The 20255-nt window shown below is 40.8% G+C and overlaps 1 protein-coding gene across 1 annotated transcript in view; it reads left to right on the top strand.

The window, feature by feature from the left end:
* The window catches only part of lrmda (leucine rich melanocyte differentiation associated), a 205185-nt gene that overhangs the window by 127068 nt on the left and 57862 nt on the right, over nucleotides 1-20255 (top strand). The window contains exons 3-5 of the mRNA XM_031726608.2: nucleotides 8575-8701; nucleotides 10042-10181; nucleotides 14330-14456. Coding sequence (XP_031582468.2) covers nucleotides 8575-8701; nucleotides 10042-10181; nucleotides 14330-14456 — 394 coding nt within the window. The remainder of the gene's footprint in view (nucleotides 1-8574; nucleotides 8702-10041; nucleotides 10182-14329; nucleotides 14457-20255) is intronic.

The following is a 20255-nucleotide window of genomic DNA, read 5'->3' as shown; positions in this document are numbered from 1 at the left end:
CGCCCCCCCCCCACATCTGACTGTCATCCCATCAAAGTAGCATATCTGTCGGTATCTTTGAATGTCTCACGCTGAATGATAAATATGTACATCCAAACTGGGATTCGGTGCCAATTATGCATCGACAGCGATGTCACAGAGGATGTAACATTTAAATTAAAATGATGGCATTCCATTTCAGGCAGCCTTGTGCGGTGACATCTTCTATTATCTCTTTTTGTGGTGTAAGACAAGACAAAAAACACACACACACAACATTGACGAACGAAAGAACTATCCCAAAGGTCAAATCAGTAACTTTTGTTGTTATTTATTTATAATTTTTTTTCTTGTTAGTACACATCCATGTCAATCATGAAGCCTATTAATAGGTTTGAAGCCAAACCTACTCCTGGCTTTTATTGTTACTCAACTCAAGTCTTTAAAAACCTCACAGCTTCTAGTAAACAGAGCCGCAAGCTGCACTGAGAACACGTACTTATAATGATGAATTTTACAATAACACTATAATCCTGTCACATGTCGCATGGAACTGCAGAAAGCTCTGTATCACATAGAAAAAAAACACACACACAAGGCTTGATACTTTAATTGGCAGGAATACTTGTCTAATTATCACTTTTCTGCTTGCTCTCCATGCTGAGATTATGTAATTATCTTTTTGAAACACTGTGCAACGACATTGCTTTTTGTGTGTGTGTGTGTGTGTGTGTCATTTCTGCGACGCTGCTGTACCTGACATTCAGCGAGCCACTTAATAATATGCTAGAAAGGCAGCTAATTATATCATAATAATGGCTTGATGAAAGCAATAAGGCAGGCAGGCGAATGAGTGAATGATAGCACTGTCGGACTGCTCAAGTTGAATCTTTATCTCGAATTATCAGAATCCCAGCAAACATAAAATTATTTAATCGCTAGCGTGTTTATTCAGGAAGCTGTAAGAATTCGGGGTTTTGGTATTTGTTATCATTATGCAAATCACAGCCTATGCTGAATAATATGTTTCTCTGCAACAAATTGAATCCCTTATCAAGTTAATTACTCCATGTTTTAGCCCCACAAGCTAGGATATTCCAATTAAAGACTACACCTGTTCCATTTGTTAGATTTCTATTTGTTAATGTGTCATTACATGTTCTCCAGCAGAGCATAGTTTTGTACGAGGAGGGTGGGGGAACCACCACTTTAGACCCCTTACTGGGCTTCCAGATTTCATCCTGCTACTTCAAATCTTCTAGGCTGAATAGCGTTGTCTATTTGTGGGATTCTTTACAGAAAAGAGGCAGGAACACGGCTGACACACACATCCGCAAGACCCGGGGAGGGGGTAGATGGGTAATCTGACGGAGGGCAAGCCTGAGCACCAGCAGCGGGAGCATCAACAGCAGCCGTAGACTGCTTTCGAAACTTTTTAATTAGCACTAATTACCTTTGCAGGAAAATGTTGAGGCTTGAAAGGATTTGTGTCAGCAAGTGGGAGATCAAAGATTGTGGTGCTGTGCATTTTAATCTGAACACTGAGGGGTAATAGGGAGCTGTTTGTGTGTTCGAGAGAGGGTGAGAGGAGAAAAAGCATCCCAGGTGGTACTTGAGTAGTCTACCTCTGGTAATGCTGTCTACCAATCACACCACAGGTCCCGTCGCATTATAAAATTCACCGCTAATATAAAGAAATTAACTTTAGCCTTTCCTCTTTTTTTTTCTCGTTTTGCTTTATTGTTCAGTTGAATCACGACTTCTCCTCACTCTGTTCATTTTCTCCTTTATCTGCGTGCATGCGTTTCCTGAGCGGCAGTGTGCGCACATGCACGGGATTTTGCGTGCACCCCCTTTATCAGACTGACAGGCTTTTCATAGAGGTGGTTTTTAATGCATGCCTGGACATCACTCTGGCAGGGTCATCCATCAGACATCAAGACAACATCGATCATTTGCCATGAAGAGAGCGCGGGGTAGTGATTATTTGCTATTAGGTGGATGCTGAGGCATACAAATGGCTGGCAGTTGACAGTTGAACTCACTCTAACGTAATGCGGGATGGCTCCCCCTCTCAGGGAAATGTTGACAAGCACTGAGCCTGAACACTGTAATGACAGAGTGTACAGGCAGACACAGCACTGAGGGATTCTTCCTCACAAATCGCACCATCCATTATTTAATGTTATTTTTTTACAGCTTATTTTATTACAAGTTCATTTCCAGTTAATATTCCTTATATTTAAAATAAATGGATGTGTATTATTTTATTTAATAAAAATAATAATAAAATCAATGCTTATGGGAAATATAATTATTATGGGAGGCTTTTTTTAATGTTTTATGTACACACCAACATGTGAGCCAAATGGGGCATGCATGAGAGATTGCGCGTGCTTGTTTGTGCCGCATTGATGTCCTCACTGACTGCGATGCCATCAGTGAATTGATTTCCAGTTCCCGTTCACTGAGAAGGGAGGGTATTTGTCATGTGGATAGACAACTAATCTTTTAATACAAACATTCACAAGATGCATGGGCCGTATTGTGAGCACGGTCCAGGTACTGTGAGGAGGGAGGTGCAGCTTGGGCTCTGATGATGTATTTTGCACTTATGACGCAATTCACGGTGTACAATTTGTTGCCGCACACGAGGGAACACCTGTCTTTGTGTCAGCTCTCAATTTCAAATGGGCGACTCTCTTCTACCTCTCTATTAGGTCGTTGTTAGAGCTTAGACTTCATCCCGTGCCAAACTGGGGTCAAGCGAGGCTTATGAGGTTGGGCCAGACAGGAATGTCTGTCAAGCTCTTATCCCTCGGAAAAGGGCTGGTCCAGGGTCATTAATCAGCAAGGGGAGTCGGTGAGGCCAGGTGATGCTGACCTCTCAGTACTGTGGTTTTGATTTTGTAGGCCCTGGGTCTTTGCATGTGTGCGTGCGTGCATGAGAAGGTGTGTGCGAACTGACAGGATCACTCCCCGTCTGATTCACAGTGCTCTCAGCCCCTCTGCCAGCCCTAATGACATTGAGAGAGAATATTAACCTCACACGCTCAGCGGGAATATCCACAGGGGTAGTCTATAACTCAGACACTGTTGGAGCCACGGTGGTATTAGCAGCTTTAAAATTTCAGACAAATGCGCCGTGGTGTAGACATTTACAACAACTGTATCTGCACTTCTCACTTAATAATCTCATGTAAAGCGAAGTAACGAGGGTTGATATTTAACATCTCTATCAAAAAAGAACTTTGATAATTATGTTTCACAGGTTTCTGCTCTCTAAAAATATGTGTTTGTTTTAGCAAATGATGTAACCCTCGGTAAAGTTCACTCTATCATGCCACTATCAATTGACAGCTTTGTAGCTCCCAATGCTTTCACACACATATCAGGAGCAAGCATAGTGCAATATTCAAAACAGATTAAGAGTGAGCCCACATAAAGAAGAGATTTGCTGGCGGCGCCAAATGTACTCTAATGATTTGCATTGCCATTAATAGTAATTTGCAGCTGCCTGGGAGGAGACTTGTAATCCCCTTTCCATGTGTGAATTGACATGCATTCAAGGGAAGGCTACGTGTGTCCTGAATGTGTGATCTTTAAATGACTGCCACCTGAGGCCTTGCAATACAGAGAGAGAGGAGTGCCACACTGAGCAGTGACTGTCTGCATGTGAGCAAGACAGGGGTTGGCGAGAGCTTTGGGGGGGGAGATAGAGACAGATAATGACAGCCTAATTCACCATCCCCATCAGAGGTGCGTGTGCAGAGCCACGTATAGACCATAAACTGTAGCTGGAGGGGAGAGCGCTGGAAGAGACCTGATCAGCGCAGTGTGGAGGTGGTAGGGGGGCTCGAGGGGTTGCAGGGCATTAATTTGCTTTACAGATAATGTCATCTTATTTATCACGAGCTAATCCCAGCACTGTTTTGATGCTTTATTTTTGGTATTTTAGGCGGTTTACTCGTGTTTGTGTTTCCGTTGCGGGCTGGAGTAACGAAATACAGCTATGCTGAACTAATAGAGACTTGTTGTATTAATAGGTTACATATTTCTTTCGCACCTTTTACACTCTTTACACTTGTGCTAATATTAGCTTTGTGAATTCATCTTGTGTCATATTTGCTTTTACTTTTTTTGTATGAATCACAAATTTCAAATGTCTCTAAAACTAGATAAAGCAAATCTACTCCTTCTCACTTTTTCATTGAAATAAATTTCTTTAATGTCAGTTATCAAGGAGGTGCAGTTATCTAATGAAATTTCAACATCTCTCTTGAAATAAGTAGATTTGTAATGGAAAGTGTTAGATAATACAATCAAAGTGGGAGATGTGGGAAAATGGGATTGTTTAGGAATATGGATATTTTTAAATTGCACATAAAGACTGACAGATATATTGCAGTATACAGAGTTGAAAGAACCATCAGGATATTTTTTGACTATTTAAGGCTGAATGGCTTTACGGCCTTCTTCCTTCATCTCTAGCCAACCCTCCTCCATTCACCTTTTCTTATTAAGTTTATTAAAGCCAGTCCACATGCCGGCTTTTTCAGGTCCAGTTCCTTTTACCATTCATTACAGTACCTTATCCTGGCAGGCAATCTGAAGTGTGCTCTGAATAGTCCATTATGCACATATGAGGGCCATCATGGCCACAGTATTGGTCAATTCATCAAACATTTATCTGTTGCCCTCTGAACAGTATGTCAGTATGCCTGTCACTCTGCAGCTCTTGCCCTTCATTTAGAATAGGCGTGCATTGCTTTTTTTCTATCGCACTGATGCAACCTTTGAGGGGACATTGGCTCCTGAGCTGTGGACCGCAGCTGTGAGGGCTCTCAAGCTTTTCAGGGGATTTGTGTGCGCATGTGTTTCAATATACATTAGACTCAGGAACTTTTAAGTACTACAGTGCTAGCTGCAAGGATGTGACCTCTGATCTCTATTGCTATTTCAGTAATAAAGGAGGCTTTAAGGTTGTTTTACTTTATAGCTCTATAATGGCTTGGACAAACTCCATGTTTGACCTATCGTCTTCAGCCGACACAAGGAGGGAGACTGTGTAACACATGTAAAAGAGCCCGGGCTGCTGTTCTTCATTTTTCATGTGCTGCCTGAGGATATCCAACATGACACTAGTGCACACCATTGGCAGGAGTGACTGACATTTCAGCCAATAATGGTCGAGAGTTTTCTTCCCTCTGTTGTCAGCAGTGGTTTATCAATCACTATGTCTGCATCAGTATTAGTGTATTGATCTGGCAAAGCTGCTCTCTGGGTCAGTGTCTCCTCTCCAGTGTCCTTGTCTGCGCTCCCTGTGCCGAGCTTCCTCTGCTCCAGCTAAATATTGCTATGTCTCCCCTCTGTGTTCAATAGGCTGGATCTTTGCGGATAATGGAGGTTTCAGCACATACATGCGCTACTTGTGTAAGCTCGAGAGCACACACTTATGCACACGGGGCTGTATGATGTATGATGGTGGGCTTACACAGGCTAAGTGGTAGTCAAAGCGTACAGACAGCCTGTGTGAAGTATTAGCTCTGACAATGAGGCTGATCATAATTATCTTAACAAGGAGAGGATTCATCGCCTCACCTCGTTAAAGCTACCGCCTTTCTCTCCCTCTCTCTCGCTCGCTCACTCTCTTTTTCTAGGTAATAGGTTTTTTGGTTTGTTTTTTTTTAATTGTAGCTTTTCTAAATTTGTGATGGTGAAATGGTAAATTATTTTTGAGAGTAATTCATTTCAATAAAATTCTTTATTCTATTTAATTATTATGTTTATTCTTAAAAATATTACACTTACTTATTTGATAATTAATTATACTATTAAAAAATTGGGATCTGTCATACTAGCAGATGCATGAAACATTTAAAGCACAATGTCTGGTGTGTGTGTGTGTGTGTGTTTGTATATTTCACTGTAAAATTTTAGCATTTTGCCTGTGCTTGCCATTTACCACATCTCTGGGTTTAAGTCAGTTAGTCTCATTAGTCTTGTTAACAGCAAACCCTATCCCTTTCCTTAAGGGGGTAAAGTACTTTTACTGCAGTGCCTAAACTTTGTTTTCAGAGCCACACATTAAAACAAGAAAGCTTATAAAAAGTAATGAAACCAGCTATGGAAGTTTGCAGAGGGAGCAAAGAAAGCTGGAGAGTATTAGAAGTTCAATCCCTTGCACTGTAGCTAATGCTGGATGGGACTCTGTGGCTCTCCCCTGGCTGTGAATTTAACTGATTAAATCAGCCAGTGCACGCAGTAGTGGTGACATGAAAACAACAATTAATAAGGCTCCCTCCTGAGCCATGCGGCTCTCTTTAACCGAGCAGCTAATAACATAACCCACAGGACTGCAGCCCATCACACACACACACACACACACACACACACACACACACACACACACACACACACACATGCAGGTTTCAGTAGTTTGTTAGCAAGCTTTGTTCACAGTGAATTAAATAATGGTTATCCAGTGTGGTGCACAATTGTGCCTACCTATACTTTAACAAAGATTATATGCAGCGTTTAATTGCATTTTGAACTGAAACCCTGTCAGTACAAATACAATAAAAGTGCAAAAAAAAGTATTAATTGCATTGCCATTTTTGGCTTTAGAGCAAGTAGCCTAGCCACAAGTAGCCTACAGTGTATAAGTTACTACTACTTGTGGATTTTCATAAGCAGTACTGGCATATGGACAAATCCCAGCACAGCAGATGACACAGAATGTACTCAAAAGGAACAGAAAAGTTAACTAATTGTCACTACATTCTAAGTGTTTACTTGTATTCTCTGTTGAGCTAACTATACTGTAGCTTTTTTATGCCTTTATAAATGAAAAGCATCATTGTGGGGAAAAAAAATACAAGCAACCAGAAAATGTCATAAAACTGGCACATCTCACTGTTCATCCATCTTGCCAGCGCATTAATCAGACCTGATAAGACGTTGTCAGCTAGCGGCTTTCCCTGCACGCTGGCTAGGTGCTGTCAGTTGTTGTGGGTGTCGAGTGTGTGTGTGCAAAATGTTGATGTCTTTAAAACGAGTCTGCCTCACTCGCAAGACAACAATGAATTTGCTGATTTATTGTTTTCCACTCGAGAAGGTAGTTGCAACATTTTTGCTTTGTACATCAAAGCTGCTGGCAGTATGTCTGCTGCAGCGTCTACAGTACTTCTTGAATCAGGGACTATGCCTCGGTGGACCTCGGATGGTGGGTGGGGAAAAGTGAATGAGAAACTGAACAGGCTAATTAAAAGTGTGTAATTAAAGTACACATATGGGAACTGAGTTACCAATTAGTTGTAAAAGTTAAAATCTTGATAGGATCTTAGATTTATACTACAGCCTGTCCTCCGTTTTTCCCAAAGTCTTAATCTTGCCTTTTCATTATCTTTTTCCGTAATCTATTCTGTACGTTATACATTGTTTCCATATTGCACACTGCTTCATGCCTTCCATATGCATGTTGTCATCAGAGTTGTGTGCACTAGGCAGCTCATGACACTAGGCAGATACAGAGAGGAGCAATAGTTCATGCTGCAGTTATTTAGACATCGGTGAACCTTGAGTTTGTCATGTAGAGATGTGACATTGCTCACTTGGATTTATATTTATATAACTGCATTTTAAAATCCATCTGCTTTTACTTTTACCAGAAAACATTTTATCTGTTTAGTGTAGAGCTTGGAAAGAATGATTAGTGCAGTCAAATGTACTTAATATTCAGAAATTCCACATTTAATGAAAATGTGAGCGGTGAATAAGAGATCTTGAGAGTTACACTGTCTGTGTTTTGTCAGATTTAGATATCAATAAAGCCACCCAGGACACTTTAACATGCAGGGCTAATAGTGCGAGGGATTAGACAGCACACGCATTACCTTTGTGCAGCTTCTATGGCTTGAACTTTGCAGCGCCCTAACACCGGCCCTACGTCATTTTTATGTCTGTGTGAATGTGTGCGAGAGGGACAGAGAGGAAAAGGAGTTGAGATGACCCTTCACCTTCCTTTGCACTGCGTCATAAAAAGACACAGAAAGGCAAAATGAATCCTTTAGGAGGAAAAGAAAATAGTCCTTTGATGTTAAAATCCTGACACTAACCCCTATCATGGCACAGTTGCAAAAAAAAGTTTCCCTTCCATTCCATCTGTGATTGCAAGTGTATTCCAGTTCCTCTGTGAAAATGATGGATGACAAGTTAAATTTGTGTCTGGGGAGTGAAGGTGAACTGTGACAGAGTGATTTGTCTTGGGAATGGAGGGTTAGGGTCAGGCGAAACTGGGTGCCTCAAGGCACAAGACATTGACAAATTCATCCTGCCCGCTGCATTTCTGAAGCCTTTTGTTTTGAATCCTGGCTACTCACAAGTGACCCCCATCCCTCATCCTGCCAGCCGCTGAAGGATGCCTCACCATGCCAGGGGAGCTCAGCACCACTAATTCTTGTCATTCACTTCCCTGACAGGCCCAGACCCATACTCTCTTGGTGCATGAAAGAGAGCTGAAATATTTATTTCTTCACAATAACAGCTTACCAGATTTAAAGCCATAACAGTTTTCCTGCTTCCTTATCATTGCAGGTCACTGGCAGGCCTCAAAATGTTCACTGAGCTGGAAGAGCTGATCGTCGACAACAATCTGCTTGGAAATGACCTCCAGTTGCCCAGGTTACCCAACCTCCACACCCTGACGCTCAACAAGAACCACATATCCTTTCAAGGCCGTTGCTCAGTCTCTGATTTGCATTTTCCAACGCAGACATAATTTTCAGGCCTCGGTGTCGGCATCAACAGTTGATTTCATATTAATTGTCGTGTCACTGCCTTCCTGTATTGTCTCAAAAAGCCACTTTGTTATGCCACGGCTTTGCAGGAAGCACTGTGTGTTGCAAAAGAGCGTACAAGAAGTTGGCTGTCGCAGAGCTTCACACTGGACTAGTTTTTGAACCACAGGGACCTCTAGTGGAATCAGTTTTAACTGTCAACATATCTTTTTTTTCCATTTTCAAAAAGAATAAAAAAGTAGCAAATTAAAACCAGATCCAATGAGTGAGACATTATATTTGTTAAATATAGTCGGTTGATTTGTTTCTTTTTTCTTTAGCTTTAATTTGCACTAATGTATTTGCATCAGCTACAATATTGTATTGCACTGTTTTCCTCACTGCTATAGAACTGTCCAGGTATTATTTGTCACTTAATGATCACATTTTGGCCTCATTTATTCTAACCATCCTGCGTTCTACTTGCCACCCAACGTAAACATGTTAAAAACCAGAGCTCTGCACAGCCAACCTAAATTTAAGACACACTGCGAAGCTGTTTATGATCAGTCAGAGAAGTGTGAACTTCCCCTCCAAGCTTCAGAACAGCTTTAGCAATGTGTCCTGTTTTTCTCTGGTTACGCAGATCCTACTGGGTAACGATGCTTACTCTTTCTCTCGCACATACACACACACACACACACTTCCAGAGTCAACATTAAAACTGGGACTCCTTGAAGTGTGCATCTGGGACTGTGCGCTGAGTTTGGTTGTGAAGTGGTCGGCACATGCTAATAGGCCAATTATGTACATCCTGTCGTGGCACGGTGCCATTTTAAAGCTCGAGCACTGCATTAGTGCAGTTGTATTTTGACACTTTGGGGCTCAATTTTCCAAGTGAATGTATTAGTGATGAATGTGCCTGCTTAGGGGCTGTTTGTTTTTTCCACGTTTCGCAAAAGTTTTCCACGGCACAGCTCTGAGAAGCACGGACTGTTGAAACCACAGGGCATCCATCATTTTGTCACTGTTCTTCACCCGGCCACCTAGGAAATGAGAGCGATCAAGAGAAAGAGAGAGAGCAGGAGCCAAATTGTGTCACTACTATATGCCAAAGCCTGCACCTTAAATTGCCCCTCTGTCTGCCCAGTCTCACAAAGCCACTGACTAGCCTCTTTGAGCACCTCAGTAAATTTGACAGTGATGTGTTTTTGTGGAGCCAGGCCTGGGAGTAAATGCTAATGTAATTAACAGCACGAGGTCCTTGACATCCGCCCTTTGACACCTGACTGATATCGAGGCCTTGCTGGAACACTTGGCTGATGTGACCCCATCACTCGAGTACCTAAGCCTGCTGGGAAATGAGGCCTGTCCTAACCAGCTGGTCAGCCCGGATAAGGATGAGGACGACTACCAGCGATACAGGTCTGCCGATGTTATGTATCGATCTTGTATAAGGAAGATCATTATGTGTTTAGATTTTTAGATACTCAACTATTCAGAATGATAGCTTTTTATAAATAATGTCTTTGGAGATGTTCCTTTTTTTAAACAAACAGCTCCTGCAGTTCATAAGCAGACTGCGGATTCAACCACATCACTCTAAAAGCTTTGTCAACTGGCCCCTCTACACTCCAGTTTGCAAAATGGATTTCATGTGTGACTAGTCACCACCACAAATGAGTGTTTACTACCCTGCCTTACCAGAGCAGATGATGCATTAAACATCAAGCCAGGCCTCAAGCCATGCAATATGACCACCATTTGTCAGGGTCCTTTACATGAAATGCGATAAAAGGCGAAAAGCATACTCTCTTTTGTCTGTTTTAGCCCTAAGTGCTTGTTTCTGACTCTGTGTTGCCTATTAATCATTTACCACCCATGCCTTTCTTGAATAATCTTTCTTCTCTCTTTTTGTCTCCCTTTCTCTTCCTCCCCACCACCACCCATCGCTCTCACTTTCCCTCCACTCCTCCCCCCTTTTCCCCCTTCTTCTCGCATCCTTATCTTACTGGTAAGGAAAGCTGTTCTGTTTTGACTGACAACGTCTATGGTCCTGTAATGTAATATTCATAATGTGTCACATAGTAAAACATCAATTTGAGCGTGATGCAGATTTCATGTCTGACAAGGTTAGGCTGTATGCAGGTCGTGACAGCACTGGCCTTGGGCAATAAATACCCAGCCCGATGCCTCGGGAGCTTTTGGTCTCTCAAGTGAAATACCCTGGTGTGCTGCATCGGTGCCCCAATTAGTGCAGTGACATAGAAATACACTATTCGCACAGCATTGTGTAGTCTGCACGGGAGTTTAAATAGCGTTCTTTTATTAGGCGACTGTACAAATGCTCAGTGGCCATTTGTAGTACTACAGTAACAAGAGTTCAGTTCTCTAATATTATACGGGAAATGGTTATTCAGCACAGGACACCTCAGAGTAACTTTGGTTTAAAATGTTCTGGCAGTATAATTCTCTTTAAAATATTTCTAATGTACTTGTAATCCCTTACATTATGAGACGTCATCAATTTTTCCAATTTCTCCGGTGTGGTTGATCAAAGAGATGCCAATGATTTCTTTTCTTTTCCTTCACCCAAGACATTACTGAGTGCTAACAATTAAAATGAACTTTCCTGATGTGCCAATAAACACAGCTAAACAAACGGGTATAAAAAGTTTGTTTTGGTGTAGCTGGAATTTAACTTGTTGTAAACTTTATTCAATCTTGAGAATAAAGTTTACAACAAGTAAATGAAGGCTAACTTGGGTTTTATGAATTTCAGACAATCATTAGAATTTAAGGAATTCTCTAACAGACTTCCCCTTGAATTTAATGCACCTATTAATGCTGCCATTGTAAATATTAAATATTTTAATTATTCGACTTTTATTACATGTGTGTTATTGCGTCCCCCACCCCACGCCCCCATAGTAAAAAGCAAATTGCACTGTTCTAGATGTTAGTCTCACTGTTAGAACCAGATATACTTCAAAGGGTGTCAGAAGCCATATTTTGGTATTGTCAAAGTATACAGTAGCTACTCTTTTTCTCTTTCACTAGTCAACATATCCCAACCCTCCACCACAACCAAGCCCAACCCTCCACTCTACCCCCTCTGTCTCTCTCGCTTTCTTATCCTCCCTCTGTGGTTGAGTTGAATCATTAATATCCCCACTGGCTGACAGAGCCTTGTCATCTGCTCTGACCCTGTGATGGTAGGTTACCTATGGAGAATAACCTCTCTACATGTCTCCCAAGGGCATCTTCACATTTCATCATGAAAATGCCCTGAACAAAGTCTTTCTACATGGAGGGAGACACTGGATTGGAAAGGGGCCTCTTGGATTTGAGTGGTGGAGCTCTCACCAGGAAAGGAGCTCTTTTTTAGTAGCTAGGCCTCGTTTCTAGAAACATTATTTGATTTATTCTCAGCTATAATAATCCTGGGCAATGTGCTTACTTTATTTTAGGAAAAAAGAAAAAATCTTAAGCAAAGTCCAAGAATCCCATTTGAATCTTGGGTACCTGTCATCAATATATTTCAAATCGGTTTAAATTGATGGCAGAAGAGAGAAGCAAACTTTTTGGACGTCAAACATATGCACAGACGAGTTAGACCAGCTGTTGAAAACACTCTGCCCTCTAAAGGCACGCTTTCTATTGTCTCCAATACCACAAGAACTGCCATTGTTACTTACTCATTGTTCTAGTCTGGCACACTATTAAAAAATGAAATACAGTTTTAATTCAATGTTTTTTAAGTCATTTTTACCTGGTCTTACCGATGGTTTATCAGCAGGTGCGTAGTGTCATTTAGGGTTGTCACTATACTACAGTTTTGTACTTTTCAATACAACATACAGCAGTGTAAAAAAGACAGTATTTTTAAGTTAGTGCTTGCTTCTGGTGACTTGACACTGTGTTTTGGTTTCAAATAGCATTGTAAAATATTCTTTCTGTCTAGACATAAATGATTGGTTCATCCTATGAAATCAATACTTTCTAGAGCAGGACTGACAAAGTTTGCTGCCAGGCTCGCAGATTCACTTTATTGTTATATTATTAGCGATAGCTGCTTGCTACCATTAGCAATATAGCAATGATAGCATTTCATGATAACATCAGTCGTCTGTGCAGTTATGGGTAAATGCTTATGTTTTAATGGCTGACAGTAATGTGCACACTGTTCAGGTTAAAATTTAGGTTGACAGTTAGTGTTGTGAGCACCAACTTTTTTAGCTGTTTGCAACAATGCTGTGTGAGGTTGTGTGTGTGCTAGAGGATGCAAAGTTTGCACAGCAGGTAATTTGTATATTTAAAAAAAATAAGAAAAAATTGCAAACAAACACTTTAGGCTGTTAAATTATTCACAAGGGTTCATTCCATATGTTTGATTTGGCAAATGCGGAAGCTCATTTCTGCCACTTAAAAATAACAGGCAGAGCTAAGTTAAAAATTTGAGTTATCAAAGTTTCAAGTTGAGCATTTTAAATTTTTGACTTATCTTAGAGTATGTTGAAATTTTGACAATTTATTCATTCAAAAATTTGAAATTTCTCAATTTCAAGTTATGAAAGTCAAGATTTTGACATACTAACCTAATATTTTGACTTACAGATGATAATTAGTTTGATGATCAATTAGTAGATCAATATAGGTGTTTGTTTGTTTGTTTGTTTTTACAACCCTTGTGTCAAAGCTTGAAGATATTTCATATAGAAGCGTATATTTGATCGTGTCACAGGAAAGATGAAAAGTGATCATACATTTAGAAATGCTGTGTTTCTATTGATGATAATTTAAACGTTTGTCTGTTTGCTTTGCTTTGTTTTTTTCCAGACCGTTTTAAATGTTTTTTTCCTTAATTTTGCACAAACATATTTTATATTCCGTGTCAGTCTAAATGTAATCCCTGCATCCCCTCCTTATTATCCTCAGGTGTTGAAAACTTTACACAGGCTTTGCCATCTCCCTTCATCGCCATCACCATCATCAATTTGTCACGGCTCTCTGCACACAGGTCTTGTCTTTGGACATATCCCCCGTCCTTTCTCACCCTCCACTTAGGTGCTGTATGCGTGTCCTTTTTAGCTACCAGCTTACCCCTGACATACCGGTTCCTCTATTCCTGCCTGCCAGTGAAAGGATCTGTTGTCATCTGTGTATTCCAACCATTATCTTTTGACGTTTCTCTCCCTCCCAATGAAAGACAGTGTGTCTGAAAGCTTAGAGAGATATCTGTGATGCTTGCAGAATGACAGCTCCAGCAGACGGGTTGTATCTTCTTTCATGCTATTTATATGTCATACTTTTTCTTATCAGCTTTGAAGGTTATTACATACAAGAAAATATCACCATTAAATCTGCATCACTATTAAATCTGAGTAAACATGGCTTCTTTTCAACTTTTGTTGATGCCTGCATTTACATATTAGAATTTGTGTCAGTTTGATTAGTGTATCACGGTTTACACACTTCCTCAGATAGTCTGTCTCTTTGTCAAGAATAGACCTACAAGGAGGCCTTTTATGGCAACAGTATGTTAATGCTCAGTTTTTCCTGTCTCATCACAGATACTTTGTTCTGTACAAGTTGCCACAGCTGAAGTTTCTGGACACCAGGAAAGTAACCAAAAGAGAAGTGATGGAGGCACAGGAAAGGGGCGCATTCATGAAAGTGGTCAAGCCTAAGCCGGAAGCTGTAAGTTATGTCTTTTAGTTTAGTTTTTTTACACTGTTTTAAGTAGCAGAACCTCTAAAGAACTGAATGGGTTTGTCACTTTGTTCCCTTTCCTATTCTCTTCCTTTATCCTTCTTTTCTTCCTTTGCGTGCTTGACTGTCACTCATCCTTTACAGAGGTCCTAGAACTGTGGCCCTTTGAAAACAGTCGGTGTCTCCCAAGGCCTAGAGTGTGCATGCGTGTTGCATGTGAGTGTGCGTGATTATGGCCTGACCTGATTTCGTATGCATGAGCCCAGATCAAAGACGACGGGCGGCTGTCCGGCCACACTTGTGTTTCCAAGTGTGACGTGGCTGGAGATTGGACTGACAGCTCATGTACATGCTGCTCGCAATCACTTAATTATCTCAAGTCAGTGCATTCATTCATCCTTGTCTTGTTTGGGACCCCAATGAATAAATACAGTATAAGAAGGTTCGCCCCTTTTACTCCCCTCGTTTTGCTCATTTTGTAATGCACTATAAATGATCATCTTTTGTCCACATTTGATTTCCTGTAACTGTAAGATCATGAAATATTTACTGTTTGGATCAGCTTAGCTTTGTCATTTTAATGCTCTGGGGCTCCGACAGTCAGCCTGGGAGGTAAAAATGGATCCAGAGAAGGCATTCGGTGATAAATCAGAAGCATGTGAGTTAATGTCGGGTTTAAAAGTGCACGAGAAAAACAAAATATTGATTGATTCAGACAATGAGCTAAGATAGTGTACTCTTTTAGTGTCAGATCATGCTACTCTTTGTTCTTGATTCTTCATGCAAGTGGCAAGTGAGATAGCAAAACACTAAAATAATTTAACCTCCGTCTGCCATGTTTGGTAGATAGAGAAGAGTGGAATGAAAACACTGCTCATCCACTTTATATAAAAAGAAAATGGGGACCTCTACAATGCTTTTTGGCAGGATAAAGTCACTTTTAAGATTTTATTTACATAGCCTGTCAGTGAAAAAGAAATGTTTGCTTTTGTCGCCACAGCCCTAGATGAAAGGAAAGATAATCACTGATTCGGGCTGACATGATGTGTGTGTTTTTGTGTCTTTGCGTCTTTGAACCTGCTGTATATGATTATTTATTCCCTATGCAAAGTAAAAGGTTACAGCTTTGATGAAAACACGTCTACCGAACATTTCGCACAGTGTTTTGTGCGCCTGATCGTACTCTTGTTGGTACTATGTACACTTCCCTATTAGCAGTGTTGGACTGCTAATGAAGAGCATTTTTGCCTGGACATATCCTGCGTGGAGGATGTCACGGCAGCATTTCCATAACATTTGTTTTGAGTTAGATGAGACGTGATGTGTCAACTACCGCAGACTTGATGAGCCATGAGTACCTCCCGGCTTTAATTGTCCGCATCATCAGAGTGATTGTAAGCTGACCGATAGTGCGGGCCACCAATTAGTGAAACGTCTGCAACAGAACAGGAGATTGGGAAGAGATGATGGCATAATTAGATATTTGTGTTTTCTTTTATGTCTGGTACAGCAGGGTGTTGCTCATAGCACTGGCTCGTGGTACAGTGTCTGCCATTAGTTTCATTACAAAGAATGGTAATTAGATGTCTCGCTGTCACTAACACTACCATTCGAGTCTCAATTAGTGCAAGTACTGGGGGGGGTAAAGGACCAGGATTGTGATTTAAGACATTTATTTATGAAACTGATTCGGGGGTTTTGGGGGGTGGGGGGGCTCTGTGTTCATTTATTATTTATATGAAACTATATGACAACTATTCTCCGTATTGTTAAGAGTAAACTGAAACCTTAATAACAGCAGCAACTGCAGCAGATTTACAGTGATACGTGCCCGCTTTTGACAGCACAAATTTAAGGAAAAGCCCCTTTCATTCTCACTGCATCACGTACAGTATGTATTGGAATAGTTAATGGGCTGGCTTTGAAAGAGACAGCGGTGAACTTTCGAGACCTCACTTGAGTCATATCAGAGTGGAATATGACCACAATTTAAACTCCTTTTCAGTCATGCCATTTTGGCCTGGCACAGAGGATTGCCACATGTTTCTGATAAAGCAGTTATGGTCTTTAGCACAATATGAACACCATAACTTTTCATACATTCCCAGTGTTTTCCTAAATCACAACCAGACATTAAAGAGCTATTTTTTGTAAAGAGAGACAGACACATGCAAAAGCCTGTAATGAGATTTGCAAGTGCAGAATTAGCAAAAGAAAAAGGTGTAGTTTTTAGAAAGGCGTTAAAGAACCAAACGTTTGTTGTGAAGACGCACAAAGTCTGACACACAGGAAATAAACTCACATTTGGGCGTTAGTTTAATTGTCACTGGGTCGTTGTTATGCATTTCTGATTTTAAAGGATAATAAGCAGTTGGGCATGAAATGGAAGTAAAATGACTAAGACTAGATAGAGAAACTGTACAAATACCTGAGGTAAACAATTAAAAAGAAAAAAAGAAAGCAGTAGGGATGATTAGTGTTTTCCCAAAACCTCAACACTAAGCAGAGTCAGAGTGGAAAAGCCTTGAGCTGTATTTGGGGAAATTGGGCGTGTTGGAATGCAATAATGTGATAATTCTCTTTGAGGACTTAGAGGTCATGGAATGAAATGGCGTCAAACCACGTAGAGCCATTTGGACCGTGCTGGGCTGCTTTTGGAAAATGCATGTGGTACATTTTGGCTCAGTTAGGCCACTCCACTTCCGCGCAGCCCACATTATGCTGTCGAAACCCTTGGGTTAAACTGGCCATGTCTATCAAAACACTGTGACAGCACTTTCTGTTTTCAGATCCCAAGTAGAGCTTAAAAAAGTGCGTAGCGAATTTAACTAGTAGAATAACATTTACTTCTTGCCTGATGTTTAAGAGCGTTTCACAGTGAGTGAAGTGACTCCACGGGCCCCCTTACTGGTAGCTACGTCAGCCGGTATAAATGCTCCTCGGATGTCACTTAGATTTTGCCCGGATGAAGTATTTGACTTGATTTTCTAGCATGAAGACAGTTTTGTTTTTTTTTTCTCCCCCACATCCTTCTCCGTATAATGTAAAGCAGACTGCATTGCAGGGTGGCTTGAGCCAGCTCCCGGGTCCCATGAGTCTTTGCACACAGGGTAACGGTTCTTCAAGGGAATTGACAATGACAGAGCCAGGAAAGTCCTCAAGTGGATCTTTTCAGTTCAGTTTTTTCTTCCCAAGACACTAACCTGTTTTACTCTGCAGCACACAGTGGTTCATTTTAAGTTTGCGCTGAAGGGAGCAGTTCAAATCTGAGATAGGCTACATCATTTTAGAGCCATGATTGTGCATTATGTGATGCACGATTCTGATTTGGTGTTTTATTTTTTTATCGCGTTGCAACCCTGCAAAAAGAGGCAGTATTTTGCTATAGGTTGGTTGTTTAGCTTCCTTAAATGTATGCTGTGAAGAATGTTTCTATGTTCATCTCACTGCTTGAGAGTTATGAGTTCCCCCGAAGCTTTCAAACATAACAAACAGTATGCAATATAGCACTTTGTGAATGTGCCTTCAGTGGGTTTGCTGAATCATTTTACTGAACAAATGTGTCCTTAGAGAAAACTCAAACAATATGGTTCGCAACAGGGGGAGGGAATATTACCCAGCAGATTGCCACGGAAGCATGTTTATTACCACTCTTTACTCTCCGTTTGATTCTCCATGTGCACCAGATATTATACCTAAAGAACGTGGAGTTGACAAATTCCTGCATCAAATGAAGTTGAATGAGGAAAGAACTGAATAGTAGTAGAGGGCAAACTATAACTACTCAAACTGCCTCTCTGCCTTATGTTCGCTCAGATGAATTCTCTTACAGACTGTGATTTTCTTGCTTTTAAAGTATGTTTTCTTTTCCATCTTACATAATGTCTTATTATCTGTTAATTGCGTCAGACACTCCTTGAGACGCTGCTTTTCTCTGCTTTTTAACGATAACGTTTCCTAAATCTGAAAACAGCTGTTTGTAATTGAGTGTGTTTAGTTCGTACGATACACAAAGCACAGCGCTTGCTTTTGTCGGATACTTCCAGGGTGCCACATGTTCGATGCGTGTATCAAACTGACTGAATGGCGTACGCTTCCGTGTGAGCTTTTCTCTGTAGCTGACTGCTGAAATACATCCAGAGTTTGGACCAGTAGAGCAAGCTGTATTCTGAATGTTCTGGCAGCTTCAACTGAGAGGTCACGCAGGGGTTATAAGCTGGGAAAACAACAGCAATTAGAGGGAGTGACTCACACTGTCCACATAAATCATCCAGGCCCTGCATATCATAAACACACTGTAAAACTTTAAAGCACAATTAATTGTAAGTAAGTGAGCCAATATTGATTTATTGCCTCTTTCAAAGCATAGAGACACGGGGTGCATGACCTGAGTGTCACGTCACTCTCGCAGGCAAAAAATGATAGATGTATTATTCACTTTTTTTGGCTGAACGCAGTGCATAAAAACAAACGTGTGTTTTCCTAAGGGCCTTTATGAGACACTAAAGTGGCCTCGTTGCATTAACTGCCTCTCTTTCTGCTGGCATCCGGCGCAGAGAAGGCACGCCTCTGCGGTGAAGCATTTGTTGTCTCGATGTCTCTTGTGTTCGGCGGTGGAGTCTGAGGCTTGTCAGAAAGCAGACCGAGGCTGGCCAGCAATAATGAGATGTCTCCCTTTTTCTATTTTCATGTTGAGTTTTCATAAAGTTTGACAAATCATGTGATCAGTCACATAACCTTACTTTCACAGTTTAAAAAAAAGAAAGTCTTGGTTAAACTTTTATTACTTTAATAATATTAAGTGTCTGGGATTGGCAAGCTGCGTAACCTGTTGTCTGAACATACTTTTCCAATGAAATCCTTCATAAGGCTTTGGGAAGGACAGAGTTTTTATTGTAACTCTGCTGATTTCAAATTTCCTTTGAAATGTAGAAATGTGCCGGGGAAAACCCCACTTGTTCCTTCCAGTATCACTGATCACTTACTTTATAATTTTTGGCCATGCTTGAGGTTTTTCTCATATAAAAATGTGCCTCTTAAAACAATGTCTTCTTTTTTCATTGCATGTAATAGGGCTGCAAATGTCCACAAACCCTGTACACGCGCTGTAACAACAATATCATTGCCACTAAGGCTTCTCTTCAATTACACTTCTTATCAAATGATGGTTTTTAGCTATTGCATCGTACAGCATCCCAGTGCGTTGGCCTATCAGTTCAGTCAGAGATAATCCTCCCTGTTGGTCTCTTTGGTGACAGAAAGATGCTGCAAGCGTAATAAGAGACAGTTGGCTTAGTGTTTTCGGAGCTCGGAGGGGGAAAAAAATCCATCTTTCTTTCTCTTCTCCTGCCCCACTGGGTGCTTCTGCAAAACTCCAATAAACTTTAATTCTTTCAAAGAGATCTGTTATTAGTTTGCTTGTCTCTTTTAGTTGAGGTTGACTGTACACATTAATCACTGTTTCAGCACTTTATAGTTAACTTTGAACTTGATTATCATGTGCCCCCGCTCAAGGCCGTTTTGGTTAAACTTACTTTCTGATTTTTATTTTTATGAGACAAGTCAAGTGAAGTTGTTGTTGTTTATGTGTTTATGGCTTGCAGATGTTAATTATTTGTTATTTATGAAGTTAAATTTACTTTAGAGCTTGGAAGCTCTGCTGGATGACGCAGGGAAAGTCCATACAAAGCGAGACAGAATAATTATTTTCCTGTATTGCCAAGAGTTGAGAGGACCGTTTCTGCAAACAAAGTTATATATTACGATCGCATGAGGTAGGGTGAGGGT

This window comes from Oreochromis aureus, linkage group 13 (genome assembly GCF_013358895.1).
Source record: "Oreochromis aureus strain Israel breed Guangdong linkage group 13, ZZ_aureus, whole genome shotgun sequence".
NCBI lineage: Eukaryota > Metazoa > Chordata > Actinopteri > Cichliformes > Cichlidae > Oreochromis > Oreochromis aureus.
Note: the sequence above shows the minus strand (reverse complement) of the source record. Positions and strands in the feature narration are given on the sequence as shown.